The sequence below is a fragment of the Anolis sagrei genome, chromosome 8, assembly GCF_037176765.1.
Source record: "Anolis sagrei isolate rAnoSag1 chromosome 8, rAnoSag1.mat, whole genome shotgun sequence".
Lineage (NCBI taxonomy): Eukaryota > Metazoa > Chordata > Lepidosauria > Squamata > Dactyloidae > Anolis > Anolis sagrei.
In genome coordinates, this window is record NC_090028.1 from 4,846,467 (window position 1) to 4,865,217 (window position 18,751).

Genomic DNA, 18,751 nt, shown 5'->3' on the forward strand with positions numbered 1-18,751 from the left:
GCTTAACCACAACCTTTGAACTTAACCACAACACAACTTCCGACCTCTACAGGTCACTTATTGTTTCTTAAAAACATTTTCTTCCGTGTTGTTCCTTTTCTACAGAGAAAGGGCATATTTCTCTTTTGCTGTTAATTTCATTCTAAGCCCTTTGCTTAGCATTTGCAAATTTCACTCAAAGACCCTTTCATTATGAAGGTGGAGGCATTACTTTTCATTCACCCTTGTATGTATGTGTGTGTGTGTGTGTATACACACACTCCACTTGCCTCATTTCCAACAAACCTCTGAAGATGCCATTAGCTACAGGTGCAGGCGAAATGTCAGGAGAGAATGCTGCTGTACCATGGCCATACAGCCTGAAAAACTCACAGCAACCCAGTGATTCCGGCCATGAAATCCTTCAACAACACAATACTGGAAAGGTTTGGGGGCAACTGACTTTGACTTATAAGAGTTGTAGTTCACCTACATCCAGAGAGCACAGTGAATCCAAAGAACAATGGATCTGGACCAAACTTGGCATGCATACCTGATATGCCCAATATTGGTGAGTTTTGGGGGGAATCGCCCTTGACATTTGGATGTTGTAATTATTGGGATTTAATCAGGCGAAACGTCTGGAGAGAGTGCTGCTGTACTATGGCTATTGTGACGGCGCGAGTGGCGCCACCTATGTGTAGAACTGTTAGTTGCAAGATTTAAACTATTGTATCATGCTTAATCCTGCCTTTTTACCCTGCTTATGTATAGTTGTATGGATTGGTTACTTATAGCTGTCAATCAGTACTGTTTGGCTCCACCTCTTCCTGCAGGAGGGGAGTGCTTCCTTTCTTTTCATTCTGCCATCAGAGTTTCTACCAGATGGACGTGAGTAAAAGACTTGACTCTAAAAGACCCTGATATAAATTACCTCTCAGCACCATTTCTGAGGTTTTTTTTACCCTTGAGACTTGTGCTTCATGTTCAGACCAACCTGAACAATGTCTCAAGCGGCTTCAAACCGGTTCTTTTGGCACCAGAGGAATATCCTGAGTCTTCAAACATAGGCCATCTGAACTGGGGTTGTGGTTTGCTCCGGCATTCACAGCCATTGAGGAAAGAGGAAACTTGGAAAGGCTTCTCAGCTTCAAACACCTTGGACCCAGGACTAACTGAGACTGTAACATATATTTTCCTTCACCCCTCTGAAGTTTCCAGCAACAGCACAGCTATACAGCCCGAAAAACTCACAGCAACCCAGAGATTCCAGCCATGAAAGCCTTTGACAACACATTGCCTTTTAATAGGCTTCACATCACAGGAACACGTAAGGAAGGAGACAGTCCCCCCCCCCCAAAAAAGAAGATAAAAAAACAAAGTTTATTTTAGTTTCTTCATGAAGAAGATGGACAGCCTGGCAGCATACGCAGATGCTACCCTTCAAGTGACTGCCGCCCCCTCCTCTGTTTCTGCTTTTTCTGCAAATTTCACTCAAAGACCCTTTCGATACCATACTAGTCCATTCATGTCCTATTTCCTCAACCTTTTCCGTCTCTTTCTAGTTACTAGGAGCAAGTAGTTAGTTACAAAAGGAGCAATAGTACACACTGACTCCTATTTTTGGAGGTTATAAAATAGAGGAGGAATACGTCATATGTAGTTGCGTATAACTGCATGGCAGGTTGGATTTTCTACTTCTGTCCAAATCCTTGAGTTCCCCTCTCTCTCAAACTATAGTTATAACATAACTTAACGGTGCCTGTGATTGCAAACTTAATTCCCAGTATGTGTCTATTTGCAACAGGAAGGTTTCCAAGCCATACATTTGTGCAATGGCTACAAATACATAACGCAAAAGGCAGACGACGTGGCAGCTCCAGCCGATTGGAAACATACCCAGAATTGGCTTGGAAGGGGCTTTGGCGAGTCCAAGCCAGAAGAAAGCGTTTCGTAGATCTATTTATACATGTACGGTCTTTGCAAATGGTCCAAGTCGTAGCAATTACATAAAGGAAGAAGGGTGATTGGGTGCACATTGTGGTTGCGATGTTTTGAGCATTGGATCAGTACTGAAAAGGACCAGGATTCAAATCCAGATCACTCCTTCATTCATATAACTCTAGAGTTGGGAAGAGACTCCAATTGCTCTCCAGTCCAGTTCCCTTCTGAAGGACAGGAAGGCACAACTAAACTACTCCCGACTGATGGCCATACAACCTCTGTTTAGAGCAGTGTTTCTCTACCTGGGGGTCGAGACCCCTAGGGGGGTCGTAAAGGGGTGTCAGAGGGGTCATAGAATCCTAGAATCAAAGAGTTGGAAGAGACCTCCTGGGCCATCCAGTCCAACCCCATTCTGCCAAGAAGCAGGAATATTGCATTCAAATCACCCCTGACAGATGGCCATCCAGCCTGTTTAAAAGCTTCCAAAGAAGGAGCCTCCACCACACTCCGGGGCAGAGAGTTCCACTGCTGAATGGCTCTCACAGTCAGAAAGTTCTTCCTCGTGTTCAGATGGAATCTCCTCTCTTGTAGTTTGAAGCCATTGTTCCGTTGTGTCCTAGTCTCCACAGTAGAAGACAAGCCTGCTCCCTCCTCCCTGTGACTTCCTCTCACGTATTTATACATGGCTATCATGTCTCCTCTCAGCCTTCTCTTCTTCAGGCAAAATATGCCCAGCTCCTTAAGCCGCTCCTCATAGGGCTTGTTCTCCAGACCCTTGATCATTTGAGTCGCCCTCCTCTGGACACATTCCAGCTTGTCAATCTCTCTTCATTTGTGGTGCCCAGAATTGGACACAATATTCCAGGTGTGGTCTAACCAAAGTGGAATAGAGCATGGGGAGCATGACTTCCCCAGATCTCAACACTAGATCTCGACACAGACCAAAATCCCATTGGCTTTTTTTGCCACCACATCACATTCCTGGCTCATGTTTAACTTGTTGTCCACAAGGACTCCAAGATCTTTTTCGCACGTACTGCTCTCGAGCCAGGCCTCATCGTCCCCCATTCTGTATCTTTGCATTTCGTTTTTCCTGCCAAAGTGGAGTCTCTTGCATTTGTCTCTGTTGAACTTCATTTTGTTAGTTTTGGCCATTCATCTCTCTAATCTGTCAAGATCGTTTCGAATCCTGCTCCTGTCCTCTGGAGTCTTGGATCTCCCTCCCAATTTGGTCCTTTCTGCAAACTTGATGATCCTGCCTTCTAACCCTTCACCTAAGTCATTAATACAGATCTCTCATTTGGTATCAGCCATTGGTTGAGGTTCTGGGTTTGAGCCTGCCACTTTTGGACTCTCGCTTGCTGGGGTGTTCCAGCGAGTGTCTCTGTAGATCTTAGAAAACTATTTCTTGATTTAAGTCGTTGACGTGCTGGCTGATACCCAAACAGGGGATGAGCTGGAGATGTCTCTGCCTTGGTCCTTTCACTATTGGCTGCTACTTCCCGGCGGATGTCAGGTGGTGCAGTACAGGCTAAGCAGTGTAATTTCTCCAGTGGTGTAGGGCGCAGACTCTCCCCTGGGCACAAAGAGGACTGGGTGACTTGGAAGGCGCTGAACAGACTGCGCTCTGGCACTACGAGATGCAGAGCCAACCTTAAGAAATGGGGCCAAGTGGAATCCTCGACATGTGAGTGGGGAGAAGAGCAAACCACTGACCACCTGCTGCAATGCAACCTGAGTCCTGCCACATGCACAAGGGAGGATCTCCTTGTGGCAACACCGGAAGCACTCCAAGTGGTCAGATACTGGTCAAAGGACATTTAATAGAATACCAAGTTGCAAACTTTGTGTTTTGTTTGTTTGTTTGGTTAAAAATGTAATACAAATGTCTGCTATTTTGGACTTTGGTCTTTTATACTATTTTGTTGGATTGCCTTTAATATATTTTTTCAATAAACAGCTTTGCTATTTTACCTTGGAGTGGAGTATGTGTTAAGTACAGAAGTGATTATTCCCAGCCTTGGAGTGCAACAAGATGCAGGCGAAACTTCAGGAGAGAATGCTACTGGAAGATAGCCATACACAGCCTGAAAAATTCACAACAACCCATTATTATTATTTTTTTCTACCTCAAGGGAACAGGCACTTTTAGTTCTGGGAAGAGGGCGGCTTTATTTTGGAGGCTCCTTATTTTGCGAGGAATGACAGACCCAACACAACAGATTCCAACACTTTAATTGAAAGGGAGATAACAGGGGGAACGGTCCTCCTGCGCATGCATGCTCCTGCTTCTCCGACGGTTCTGCGGATTGTGACGTGAATAACACTAAAAAAGGAACACCAAAGCGGAGACAGAAACGTCTTCCAAAAGCAAGCTGGCAGGGGAACACTTTACTCATCATTGCGTGACGTTACTAAAACCTGTTACCTGCACAAGGAGGTGTTCCAAACGATTGGTGAGCGGATGCCTCATGGTGCCAATTCTATGACACATCTTCTGCTCATCTGTCCGAACTATTGGTGTCATGGGGACCTAGGAAATGGCCCTGTTAGCCCCATTCCGGGCAAGCAATCGACTGAACTGCATCCATCGCTGTTCCTTCGTCAATAAACTCCTCTGAGAGTGGGATCTCCCTTCTCCTATTGACTTTGGTGGTGAAAAAGGCAAAATACAGGTCCTAGAGTTGACTGTCCTCTAAAGGAGGGATGGACGAGAGGTGTGATCAGGCTCCGCGGCGGCTTCAGGGCTTCATGTTGCTCAGGCGGATGTCCCGCTCGCGCTCAAACTGACGGTGGTCGACCCTTTCCAGAAAAGCCTTCCTTTCGAGGTACCTGCAGGAGAACGGAAGCAGAACAGAGGCGGGAGAAGTATTGAGCAGATATTATAATAAAATATATGATAGGAGTGGCACAAGAAATGGTCTGGAACAAATCGATCGATCTATCTATCTATCTATCTATCTATCTATCTATCTATCTAAGTAGTATTCGTTTGTGGGATTAACATAACTCAAAAATGTCCTTACGTATCCTTCCAATCATAATAAAGAGAGTAAAATAATACATGTAATAAAAAATAATAGAAGGAAGAAAGGAGAGAAAGAGGGAGAGAAGGAAGAAAGCAAAGAGGTAGAGAAGGGAAAAAGGAGAGAGGTAGAGAAGGAAGAAAGGAGAGAAAGAGGGAAAGAAGGAAGAAAGAGGGAGAGAAGAAAGGAAGGAGAGAAAGAGGTAAAGAAGGGAGAAAGGGGAGAAAGAGGGAGAGAATGAAGAAAAGAGAAAAAGAGGTAGGGAAGAAAGGAAGGAGAGAAAAGAGGTAAAGAATGAAGAAAGGAGAGAAAGCAGGAGAGAAGAAAGGAAGGAGAGAAAGACAGAAAGAAAGAAGAAAGAGAGAAAGAGGGAATTAAAGAAGAAAGGAGTGAAAGAGGAAGAGAAGGAAGAAAGGAGAGAAAGAGGACGAGAAGGAAGAAAAGAGAAAAAGACGGAAAGAAGGAAGAAAGGAGAGAAAGAGGGAGAGAAGGAAAAAGAGAAAAAGACAGAAAGAAGGAAGAAAGGAGAGAAAGAGGGAGAGAAGGAAGAAAAGAGAGAAAGAAGGAAAGAAGGAAGAAAGGAGAGTAAGAGGAAGAGAAGAGAGAAAGAGGGAATGAAAGAAGAAAGAGAAAGAGAAGGAAGAAAGGAGAGAAAGAGGGAGAGAAGGAAGAAAAGAAACAAAGAGGAAGAGAAGGAAGAAAGGAGAGAAAGAGGGAGAGAAGGAAGAAAAGAGAGGAAGAGGAAGAGAAGGAAGAAAGGAAACAGGGAGAGGAGGAAGAAAGGAGAGAAAGAGGAAGAGAAGGAAGAAAGTAAAGAAGAAGAGAAAGAAAAAGAGGGAGTAAGGAAGGGAAGAGGAATAAGGAAGGAGAGAAGGAAAGAAAAAAGGAAAGGAAGGAATAAAAAGAGGGAGGGAGGGAAGGAAGGAAGGAAGGAGAGAAAGAGGGAGGGAAGGTTGGCCAGAGCAACATGTAGTGGGTACAGCTAGTGGGAAATAAAAATGGCATGAATATTTAGCTGACTATATGCTTCAGGATTAAATCACTGAAAGTAAAAATTTGTATATAAACAGATATCCTATGGGGAACTGGGCCTCAAATTGGAAAGAACTGATAGCCAAAGTGAAGGGGGGAAAAGTACAAGAATCTAAATCAGATAAATAGACACCTTCCATCTCCTTCTTGAATATAGGATAACATCGGGATGGGAAGTAGAATTAAACAGAGCCGAATCCCTTCTCCGGGCCTTTCCGAAGTATCCCAAATTGCTTGGCTAATTACGACCTATATATAATTTTGAAATAATGACATTACTGAAGTCAGGTGCATTTTTACGGGCTCTTCTCTGTCTCTTTGGTGGAGAACAGCCACGCAGCATCCGCAAGGACGTCATAAAACCCACTTTGTGCCCCCTTGACCCACTCTTGCAAGGTCTGCCCTACTTGATGCCAGAAATGACGTTCCAAAACCTCAGGGGACGTTTCTCATGGGTCTTGTCCTATATATAAATTGCCATTAATGAGACACAGTTAAACGATCCACGGGGATGATGTCGCAATCTCTTCCCAAGGCGAAATGTGCAAAATTAGGCCAGGACGGAACATAGTTCTGGTTCCTCGAATTATGGGGCTAATTCAGAGCCTGTATACACCCATATAATCCAGATTATCAAAGCGGATTATCCACATTATCTGCCTTGAACTGGATTATATGAGTCCACGCTGCCATATAATCCAGATCAAAGATGATAATCTGGATTTTATATGGTTTTGCAGAAGAGGTCCTAGTCCTTGTACGCACAGTTCCTAAACCCATGGCGGTTACTCAGAACGTGTGGATTCATTAGAAAGGGGTTAAGCTATTTCTAACGGTCTCTTCAGCACTTTTGGCCTCCCTGTTCATATATACTCAAGAATAAGCCAACCTAAATATAAGCCGAGGGACCTAATTTTACGACAAAAAACTGGGAAAAAGTATTGACTCGAGTATAAGCCAAGAGTGGGAAATGCAGCAGCTATTGGTAAATTGCAAAATAAAAATAGATACCAATAAAATTATATTAATTGAGACATTCGTAGGTTCAATGTTTTTGAATATTTACACAAAACTGTAATGCAAGATAAGACTGTCCAATTCTGATTAAACCATTATTCTAACCTTCTTCAGTGTAAATGTGCTTACGTATCCTTCCAATAATGAGAGTAAAATAATATATGTAATAAAATAATAATAATAGAGTAAAATAATGGAAATGTACGGTAATATTAACAATAATAAATAGAGTAAAATAACAAAATGTAATAATAGAGTAAAATAATTAATGTAATAATAATAATTAGAGTAAAATAATAAATATAATAATAATAATAATAATAATAATAATAGGTAAAGGTAGTCTCCTGACATTAAGTCCAGTCATGTCTGACTCTGAGGGTTGGTGCTCATCTCCATTTCTAAGCCGAAGAGCCAGCGTTGTCCGTAGACACCTCCAAGGTCATATGGCCGGCATGACTGCATGGAGCGCCATTACCTTCCCAACCGGAGCGGTACCTATTGATCTACTCACATTTGCATGTCTTCGAACTGCTACGTTGGCTGAAGCTGGGGCTGACAGCGGAAGCTCACGCTGCTCTCCAGAATCGAACCTGCGACCTTTTGGTCAACAAGCTCAGCGCTTTAACCCACAGTGCCACCGGGGGCTCCAATAATAATAATAATAATAATAATAATAATAATAATAGATAGAGTAAAATAATGAATGTAATAATAACAATAGAGTAAAATAATAAATATAATAATAATAGAGTAAAATAATAAATATAATAATAAATAGAGTAAAATAATAAAAGTAATAATAACAATAGAGAAACATAATAAATGTAATAATAATAGAGTAAAATATTAAATGTAGTAGTAGTAGTAGTAGTAGTAATAATAATAATAACAGAGTAAAATAATAAATAAATTTGACTCGAGTATAAGCTGAGGGGGGCTTTTTCAGAAAAAAAAGAGCTGAGAAACTTGGCTTATACTCGAGTATGTGTGTGTGTGTGTGTGTCTATCTATCTATCTATCTATCTATCTATCTATCTATCTATCTATCTATCTATCTATCTACTTGTAGAATCTCCAGGGTGGGAGAAAGAACCCTTGTCTGTTAAAGCAAATGGGAATGTTGCAAAGCCCCAAGCTACCTCTGTGCAGATACCCTCACTGATTGACTTTGCAGTTGCATGGCTACTCCATGCTATTCAAGCTTGCTAATGGCAACATTCACACTTGCTTCGAACAGAGAAGTGTTCTTTTTCCCACCCTGGACATTATTCCACAGATATATACACACTCCACTTGCCTCACAGCCAACAGAATCTTTTGAGTATACCATGCACATGCAGATGAAACATCAGGAGAGAATGCTACAGGAGCATAGCCATACAGCCTGAAAAACTCACAGCAACCCAGGGATTCCAGCCATGAAAGCCTTCAACAACACAGATATGTTAGTCTTAAGAAGTTATGTGTAAAATGTTAAAAAAAAATTAGGAATGGATTGGCCAGTCAGTTCCTTCTTACGTTGTCGTTGTATGCGTTCAAGTCTCTTCCGAAGTATGGCAACCCTAAGGAGAGACTATCACTGAGGTTTCCTTGGCAAGATGCGTTCCAAGTGGGTCTTAATTTGCCTTTCTCAGAGGCTGAGAGAGTGCGACTCGCCAAGGTCAACCAGTGGGATTCTGTGGCTGAATGGAGAATGTTACTTCTCCAAGAGAGAATTGTGTGGGGACGGGAGAAAGGCAATGGGACTCAGATGGCCAAACATCCCTACCCATCTTTTCCTGGGAGACTCCAGCGTCCCAATCTCTGGGGAAGAGGGGGACCCCTAAATGCAACTCCCCGCCCCGGAATCTGCTTGGTGAAAGTTCCCCCTTCTTCTCACCCGTCTTTCCCTCGGTTGTGGATGGCCAGCTCGTCCCCGATGCCTTCCTGTTCTTTGAAGCTTTCCCAGTCCATCTTGGACTTCTCCAAGGTGCTCAACTTCTGCTTCTTCGACCCGATCTTCCCCAGGAGGCTGTCAAGGCCCCCCGGCCGCTTCACCCTGCCGGAAAAGAAGGTACGTTACAAGAAAAGGAAAAAAAGACCCTTCAATATACAAGGAAGATTGGACCCTTCAATATACAAGGAAGGAAGATTGGAATATACAAGGAAGGAGGAACGAGCCGACCGGAGGAACGAGGTCTCAGCGGTGGCCGGGAGAGCTTTTGCGCAATTAAAACTTGTGCACCAGTTGCGCCCGTACCTTGGGAAGTCTGATCTGGCCACGGTGGTCCATGCTCTTGTTACATCCCGAATTGACTACTGCAACGCTCTCTACGTGGGGTTGCCCTTGAAGACTGTTCGGAAACTTCAACTAGTCCAGCGAGCGGCAGCCAGATTGCTCACCGGAGCGACATACAGGGAGCATACCACCCCCCTGTTGTGCCAGCTCCACTGGCTGCCAGTTCAGTTCCGAGCACAATTCAAGGTGCTGGTTTTGACCTACAAAACCCTGTACAGTTCCGGTCCAGTGTATCTGTCCGAACGTATCTCCCGCTACGTCCCACCTCGGAGTTTGAGATCATCTGGGGAGGCCCTGCTCTCGACCCCACCACTGTCACAAGTGAGGCTGGTGGGGACGAGGAGCAGGGCTTTCTCAGTGGTGGCCCCTCACCTGTGGAACTCACTCCCGGGGGAAATCAGGGCATCATCATCCCTCCTCTCCTTCAGGAGGAGGGTGAAAACGTGGCTCTGGGACCAGGCCTTTGGGCACTCTGGCAATTAAATAAAACATTCAGGTGAATAAGACCAACAGGACTGATGAAGTGGAACGAAAATTGGAACTATGAGTTAGCGAACGCTGACCATGTAGGAGGAGGTAGTGGGTTTGTATTGTTTTATTGATTTTATTGATTTTATGGGTATAATACTTGAATCGTTGATACTGTTTATAACCTGTGAATTGATGTAATTTTTGTTGATTGTTCTGTGATGTAGGCATCAAATTGTGCCTTTGATTTTGTAAGCCGCTCTGAGTCCCCTTCGGGGTGAGAAGGGCGGGGTAAAAGAACTCCGAAATAAATAAAATAAATAAACCCTTCAAATGAAGATCCGAAAGTGACTTCTGTTCTCATTCAGATCTTTTCTCTGCCAATCCTTCGCTTCGGTTGCCAGCGAGCCACTACAAAACACGAGGTGAGGACAATATGATTAAATGGGCGGTAGACGTAGGCCATTCAATATTTCTAAAAGAATGGGAATATATCTGGAAGAGTAAATTAAAATATACGAGAATAGAAAACTGGTACAAGATGTTTTACCATTGGTACTTCACACCGGTACAATTAGCTAAATTTCACAAAAACTACAATAACCAATGTTGGAAATGCGAAAGAGAATTGAGATCATACCTCCACATGTTGTGGGACTGTAAGATCATCAAGAAATACTGGATACTAATCCAAAAGTATTATCAAAATAAGATACGAATTGAAAGCCGAGTATTACTTGTTTTTTTTATTTCTCGTGTCAGGACAGCCAGTCAATTATATTACATTTCTAACAGAACAAAGCAAACAAACAGAGAAAATACAAAATGTGTGAGTTTGGTAGTTGATTAAATGTCCTTTGACCAGTAGCTGGCCCCTTGGAGTGCTTCTGGTGTTGCTGCAAGAAGGTCCTCCATGGTGCATGTGGCAGGGCTCAAGTTGCATTGCAGCAGGTGGTCAGTGGTTTGCTCCTCTCCACACTCGCATGTCGAGGATTCCACTTTGTGGGCCCATTTCTTGAGGTTGGCTCTGCATCTCGTGGTGCCAGAGCGCAGTCTGTTCAGCACCTTCCAAGTTGCCCAGTCCTCTGGGTGCCCAGGGGGGAGTCTCTCATTTGGTATCAGCCATTGGTTGAGGTTCTGGGTTTGAGGCTGCCACTTTTGGACTCTCGCTTGCTGGGGTGTTCCAGCGAGTGTCTCTGTAGATCTTAGAAAACTATGTCTGGATTTAAGTCGTTGACGTGCTGGCTGATACCCAAACAGAGGATGAGCTGGAGATGACTCTGCCTTGGTCCTTTCACTATTGGCTGCTACTTCACGGCGGATGTCAGGTGGTGCAATACCGGCTAGACAGTGTAATTTCTCCAGTGGTGTGGGGCGCAGACACCCTGTGATAATGCGGCATGTCTCATTAAGAGCCACATCCACTGTTTTAGTGTGGTGAGATGTGTTCCACACTGGGCATGCATACTCAGCAGCAGAGTAGCACAATGCAAGGGCAGATGTCTTCACTGTGTCTGGTTGTGATCCCCAGGTTGTGCCAGTCAGCTTTTGTATGATATTGTTTCTAGTACCCACGTTTTGCTTGATGTTCAGGCAGTGCTTCTTGTAGGTAAGAGCACGGTCCAGAGTGACTCCCAGGTATCTGGGTGCGCTGCAATGCTCCAGTGGGATTCCTTCCCAGGTGATCTTCAGAGCTCGGGATGCTTGTCTGTTCTTGAGATGGAAAGCACATGCCTGTGTTTTAGATGGATTAGGGATCAGCTGGTTTTCCCTGTAATAGGCAGTTTGAGCACCTAGAGCTTCTGTTCAACCATCTCAAAGCTCCCTGCTTGAGCAGTGATGGCACGATCATCAGCATAGATGAAACTCTCTGTCCCTTCTGGCAGTGGCTGGTCGTTTGTGTAGATGTTGAACATGGATGGAGCAAGCCCACTCCCCTGAGGTAGGTCGTTGAATATGTTGAATATAATGGATTTTGAAATTGGGAAAAACGAAGAAAAGATTCTTTTCTGCTGCGGCATTACGATCACCCAAAAATGGAAAGATAAAGGCCCTCCGATAATAGAGAACTGGCTCGCCAAGATTGGAGAATTTATGAACATGTATAGAATGTCACAGATAATTAAAAATCAGAAAAAGGAAATTCAAATTGAGTGGAACCAAGTCAAAAAATATTTGCAGGAAAAAAAATGAAGATTAATATTAATATATAAATAAGACAACCAAAATACTCGGATAGAGACGAGATAAAGAAACCTTTTTCTCTCTCCAACTGATGTTTGCATCTCTGTGGAATGAACTGGAAGTTCCCCACCTCAAACTACCTCTCCCACGATACTATCCTATTTTTTCAATCACTCCAACCCCTCCAGTATCCCCAACTACCTTCAATTTTTTTAATATTTTTTCTTCTTTTTCCTCTTCCCTATTTTCCTATTACCACTATTGTTCCCCCTCTTTACGTGTCTGCAAGCATTAAATGTTAATCAATAAAAATTATATAGTAAAAAAAAGAGAATGAAAGCAAATAAAAAAAACCGAGGTGAAAATGTAATTTAGGATCATTTGCTAGTCCCAAAAGCAGATTAAGAGGCCTGAAAACATTAGTTACCTCTAGACTGGATTACTGCAATGCACTCTACGTGGGGCTACCCTTGAAGACGGCCCGGAAATTACAACTTGTCCAACGGTCGGCAGCCAGATTAATAACTGGGGCCAACAGTGGTCAACCCCCCTGTTCAAGGAGCTCTATTGGCTGTCGTTCGTTTTCCGGTCCCAATTCAAGATACAGGTTCTTACCTATAAAGCCCTAAACCAGTGGTTCTCAACCTCCCTAATGCCGGGACCCCTTAATACAGTTCCTCATGTTGTGGTGACCCCAACCAGCAAATTATTTTCATGACAACTTCACAACTGTAATTTTGCTACTGTTATGAAGCATGATGTAAATATCTGATATGCAGGATGTATTTTTCATTCACTGGACCAAATTTGGCCAAAATACGCGATGCACCCAAATTTGAACACTGGTGGCGTTGGGTGGGGGAGTGATTTTGTCATTTGGGAGTTGTAGTTGCTGGGATTTATAGTTCACTTACAATCAAAGAGCACTCCAAAACCACCAATGATGGAATTGAACCAAACTTGGTACACAGAATTCCCATGAACAACAGAAAATACTGGAAGGGTTTGATGGGCAGTGACCTTGAGTTTGGGAGTTGTAGTTCACTACAACTCCTGTGAATCTGTGACTACAAATAGTCACGGTCTATTTCTCCCAAACTCCACCTGTGTTCATATTTGGGCGTAATGACTGCTTGTGCCAAGTTTGGTCCAGATCCATCATTGTTTGAGTCCACAGTGCTCTCTGGATGTAGGTGAGCTACAACTCCCAAACTCAAGGTCAATGCCCACCAAACCTTTCCAGTATTTCCTGTTGGTCATGGGAGTTCTGTGTGCCAAGTTTGGTTCAATTCCATCATTGATGGAGTTCAGTATGCTCTTTCATTGTAGGTGAACTATAAATCCCAGCAACTACAACTCCCAAATGACAAAATCATAATTTTTTGAGTGATGGTCACTCCTTGTGTTGTAAGACGTTTTGTTGCCAAATTTGGTGTGATTTCATTCATTGGTTCTTTTGTTTTTAAGGTACTCATTATGCACAGAGCATTTGTAGATAGATAGATAGATAGATAGATAGATAGATAGATAGATAGATAGATGATAGATAGATAGAAAGATAGATAGATAGATAGATAGATAGATAGATAGATAGATAGATACTAGGCTTGGGCAATCCATGGTTCTAAATGGTTCTAAAGTACTTACAAGTTCTGGTGGTGAAAATTTCAGAACTCTAACAAAACTTTCAAAATTTCATTATTATTTCATTATTGGTGATTTTAATGACAGAACCAATTAGGAACTGCCATTTATTATGAAATTTTGAGAGTTTTGTTAGAGTTCTGAAATTTTCACCACCACAACTTTAGTTTTGTAAGTACTTTAGAACCATTTAGAACCATGGATTGCCCAAGCCCAATACACACACACACACCTCATTTGCCTCACTAGCAACATAATCTCCGAAGATGCCATTAGCCACAGATGCAGGCAAAACATCAGGAGAGAATGCTACTGAAATATAGCCATACAGCCCCAAAAACTCACAGCAATGCACTAGCATACATATATTTCTACATGAGCTTCTAAATGGTTCTAAAGTACTTACAAGTTCTGGTGGTGAAAATTTCAGAACTCTAACAAAACTTTCAAAATTTCATTATTATTTCATTATTGGTGATTTTAATGACAGAACCAATTAGGAACTGCCATTTATTACGAAATTTTGAGAGTTTTGTTAGAGTTCTGAAATTTTCACCACCAGAACTTTAGTTTTGTAAGTACTTTAGAACCATTTAGAACCATGGATTTCCCAAGCCTAATACACACACACACACCTCATTTGCCTCACTAGCAACATAATCTCTGAAGGTGCCATTGGCCACAGATGCAGGCAAAACATCAGGAGAGAATGCTACTGGAATATAGCCATACAGCCCCAAAAACTCACAGCAATGCACTAGCATACATATATTTCTACATGAGCTTCTAAATGGTTCTAAAGTACTTACAAGTTCTGGTGGTGAAAATTTCAGAACTCTAACAAAACTTTCAAAATTTCATTATTATTTCATTATTGGTGATTTTAATGACAGAACCAATTAGGAACTGCCATTTATTACGAAATTTTGAGAGTTTTGTTAGAGTTCTGAAATTTTCACCACCAGAACTTTAGTTTTGTAAGTACTTTAGAACCATTTAGAACCACGGATTGCCCAAGCCTAATACACACACACACACCTCATTTGCCTCACTAGCAACATAATCTCCGAAGATGCCATTAGCCAAAACATCAGGAGAGAATGCTACTGGAATATAGCCATACAGCCCCAAAAACTCACAGCAATGCACTAGCATACATATATTTCTACATGAGCTTCCATTGACATCAATCCATGACCTCGAACGCCCTAATGAAGACACATGGGATTATTTTGGAAAGGAAATGAAGAGTTGAAAGCAGAGAAGGACAACTTGTCCAGCTGCTTGGGAGTAAGACGGAGACATCCTAAATATTTCAACAATTCCTTGCATTTGAATGCAAAACGTGGCCCTGGGTCAGATTCCAAGGTTGGTGCCTAGATCCACAAACAGCTGAGAAATACAGTTTTGAACACCTGGAGATAGAATCATAGAATCATAGAATAATAGAATCAAAGAGTTGGAAGAGACCTCATGGGCCATCCAGTCCAACCCCATTCTGCCAAGAAGCAGGAATATTGCATTCAAATCACCCCTGACAGATGGCCATCCAGCCTCTGCTTAAAAGCTTCCAAAGAGGAAGCCTCCACCACACTCCGGGGCAGAGAGTTCCACTGCTGAACGGCTCTCACAGTCAGGAAGTTCTTCCTAATGTTCAGATGGAATCTCCTCTCTTGTAGTTTGAAGCCATTGTTCCACGTCCTAGTCTCCAAGGAAGCAGAAAACAAGCTTGCTCCCTCCTCCCTGTGGCTTCCTCTCACATATTTATACATGGCTATCATATCTCCTCTCAGGCTTCTCTTCTTCAGGCTAAACATGCCCAATTCCCTAAGCCGCTCCTCATAGGGCTTGTTCTCCAGACCCTTGATCATTTAAGTCGCCCTCCTCTGGACACATTCCAGCTTAGAGTCAATATCTCTCTTGAATTGTGGTGCCCAGAATTGGACACAATATTCCAGATGTGGTCTAACCAAAACAGAATAGAGGGGTAGCATGACTTCCCTAGATCTAGACACTATGCTCCTCTGGATGCAGGCCAAAATCCCATTGGCTTTTTTTGCCGCCACATCACATTGTTGGCTCATGTTTAACTTGTTGTCCACGAGGATCTTGGTTTTGCAGTTTGAAAACAAAAGGAGCTGGAAATACTCTCTCGGTGACTCCTTGTTTTGCAGGAAAGGATCCTGAATGTTGGGTTTACGCTGCCCCTCATCTCTTTCCTCCCCCCAAAAAGCCTTAGAATGCAAGTCATTTCCTCCCTGGCTTCTCCGAATGGCCCGGGGTTGGCAGAAAAGGAAGTTATCCCAGGAATGCAAATAAACGGCTCTGCTGCTGGTTCGTGCAAGTTGCATCTGAATTTCCTTATTTTCCAAAATCGATCTCCAGCTTTGTGTTTTCTGCACACTTTCCAGTGTTACTACTTAAAGGGTGATTTGTTGTTCATTCGTTCAGTCGCCTCCGACTCTTCGTGACCTCATGGACCAGCCCACGCCAGAGCTCCCTGTCGGCCATCACCACCCCCAGCTCCTTCAAGGTCAGTCCAGTCACTTCAAGGATGCCATCCATCCATCTTGCCCTTGGTCGGCCCCTCTTCCTTTTACCTTCCATTTCCCCCAGCATCATTGTCTTCTCTAGGCTTTGCTGTCTCCTCAGTACTTCAACTTTGTCTCTCGTCTCCTTCCCTCCAATGAGCAGTCGGGCTTTCTTTCCTGGAGGATGGACTGGTTGGATCTTCTCGCAGTCCAAGGCACTCTCAGAACTTTCCTCCAACACCACAGCTCAAAAGCATCTCTCTTCCTTCGCTCGGCCTTCCTGAAGGTCCAGCTCTCACATCCGTAGGTGACTACAGGGAATCCCATGGCTTTGACTAGGCAATGGATCTTGGTTGCCAGTCTGATGTCTCTACTCTTTACTACTCTTTACCTCGTGAAGGCTGACCTGGCCGAGGTGGTCCACGCCTTGGTCACCTCTAGAATGGATTACTGCAATGCGCTCTACGTGGGGCTGCCCTTGAAGACGGCTCGGAAACTGCAATTGGTTCAGCGGGCAGCAGCCAGGATGCTAACTGGAGCTCATTATCAAGAGAGGTCTACCCCTCTGTTTAAGGAGCTCCACTGGCTGCCATTTATTTTCCGAGCCCAATTCAAGGTGCAGGTGCTCACCTCCAAAGCCCTAAACGGTTTGGGACCACCCTACCTGCGTCACCGCATCTCCATCTACGAACCCACACGCCCGCTTCGATCATCTGGGGAGGCCCTGCTCGTGATCCCACCTACGTCACAAGCGCGCTTGGTGGGGACACGGGACAGGGCCTTCTCCGTGGCGGCCCCCAGACTCTGGAACGCCCTTCCAAAAGATCTCCGACAGGCCCCTACATTAGCAGTTTTCAGAAGGAATTTGAAAACTTGGCTGTTCCGTTGTGCCTTCTCGGATTAGGAATCCCCATCCCGAGTCCTAGTAGCACTTTAGCACAATTAACATTGCTGCACACCGTACTTTAATTCCTACGCCCCTCCTGCCATTTCAGCACTTTTAACCCTGTACCCCTTTTGCCGGCCGAACCAGTTTTAATGTCTTGATGTACTGTTATTGCTGTTTTGCTTAATTGTTGATTTGCTTTGTTATTGCTTTGTTATGTTTCTATTGTATTGTGTTTTTGTGGTTTCGGCCTCTGTAAGCCGCATCGAGTCCTTCGGGAGATGCTCGCGGGGTACAAATAAAGTTAATAATAATAATAATAATAATAATACTATTTTATCGAGACTGGACATTGCTCTCCTCCCAAGAAGGAAGCGTCTCCTGATTTCCTGGCTACAGTCTGCATCTGCAGTAATCTTTGCGCCTAGAAATACAAAGTCTGTCACGTCCTCCACGTTTTCTCCCTCTATTTCCCAGTTGTCAATCATTCTTGTTGCCATAATCTTGGTTTTTTTGACGTTTAGCTGCAACCCGGCTTTTGCGCTTTCTTCTTTCACCTTGAGTAGAAGGCTCCTCAGCTCCTCCTCGCTTTTGGCCATCAGAGTGGTGTCATCTGCATATCTGAGGTTGTTAATGTTTCCTCCAGCCATTTTCACCCCAGCTTTGCATTCCTCAAGCCCCGCACATCCTCGCATGATGTGTTTCGTGTGAAAAAGATCTTGGAGTCCTCGTGGACAACAAGTTAAACATGAGCCAACAATGTGATGTGGCGGCAAAAAAAGCCAATGGGATTTTGGCCTGCATCAAGAGGAGCATAGTGTCTAGATCTAAGGAAGTAATGCTACCCCTCTATTCTGCTTTAGTTAGACCACATCTGGAATATTGTGTCCAATTCTGGGCACCACAATTCAAGAGAGATATTGACAAGCTGGAATGTGTCCAGAGGAGGGCGACTAAAATGATCAAGGGTCTGGAGAACAAGCCCTATGAGAAGCGGCTTAGGGAACTGGGCATGTTTAGCCTGAAGAAGAGAAGGCTGAGAGGAGATATGATAGCCATGTATAAATATGTGAGAGGAAGCCACAGGGAGGAGGGAGCAAGCTTGTTTTCTGCTTCCTTGGAGACTAGGACGCGGAACAATGGCTTCCAACTACAAGAGAGGAGATTCCATCTGAACATTAGGAAGAACTTCCTGACTGTGAGAGCCGTTCAGCAGTGGAACTCTCTGCCCCGGAGTGTGGTGGAGGTTCCTTCTTTGGAAGCTTTTAAGCAGAGGCTGGATGGCCATCTGTCAGGGGTGATTTGAATGCAATATTCCTGCTTCTTGGCAGGGGGTTGGACTGGATGGCCCATGAGGTCTCTTCCAACTCTTTGATTCTATGATTCTATGATTCTGCATACAAGTTAAAAAGGTTGGGTGAGAGGATGCAGCCTTGCCGGACGCCTTTCCCAATCTGGAACCAGTCTGTTGTTCCGTGGTCAGTTCTGAGTGTTGCTCCTTGGTCCTTGTACAGATTCCTCAGGAGAGAGGGAAGGGGGCTTGGGATGCCCATCCCACCAAAAACCTGCCACCATTTATTATGATCCACACAGTCAAAGGGTGATGTCTACCCCTATGCAAAGAACTGCATTCATATTTTTTTTTGCCTTGGAACTTTCTGCACAATGGTATGAAAAAAGCCAATGACAGTCTGGAGTTGTGTTTTGGTGAGAGAAAAAAAAAACACAGCAGACATGAAAAACTCAATAAGGCTGGAGT

The 18,751-nt window shown here is 43.7% G+C and overlaps 1 protein-coding gene across 1 annotated transcript in view; it reads right to left on the reverse strand.

Moving 5' to 3' along the window:
- Nucleotides 1–4,141: 4,141 nt before the first annotated feature.
- The window catches only part of CFDP1 (craniofacial development protein 1), a 44,891-nt gene continuing 30,281 nt past the window's right edge, over nucleotides 4,142–18,751 (reverse strand). The window contains exons 6-7 of the mRNA XM_067470978.1: nucleotides 8,881–9,039; nucleotides 4,142–4,755 (exon numbers count right to left, since the gene is read on the reverse strand). Coding sequence (XP_067327079.1) covers nucleotides 4,665–4,755; nucleotides 8,881–9,039 — 250 coding nt within the window. The 3' untranslated portion in view covers nucleotides 4,142–4,664. The remainder of the gene's footprint in view (nucleotides 4,756–8,880; nucleotides 9,040–18,751) is intronic.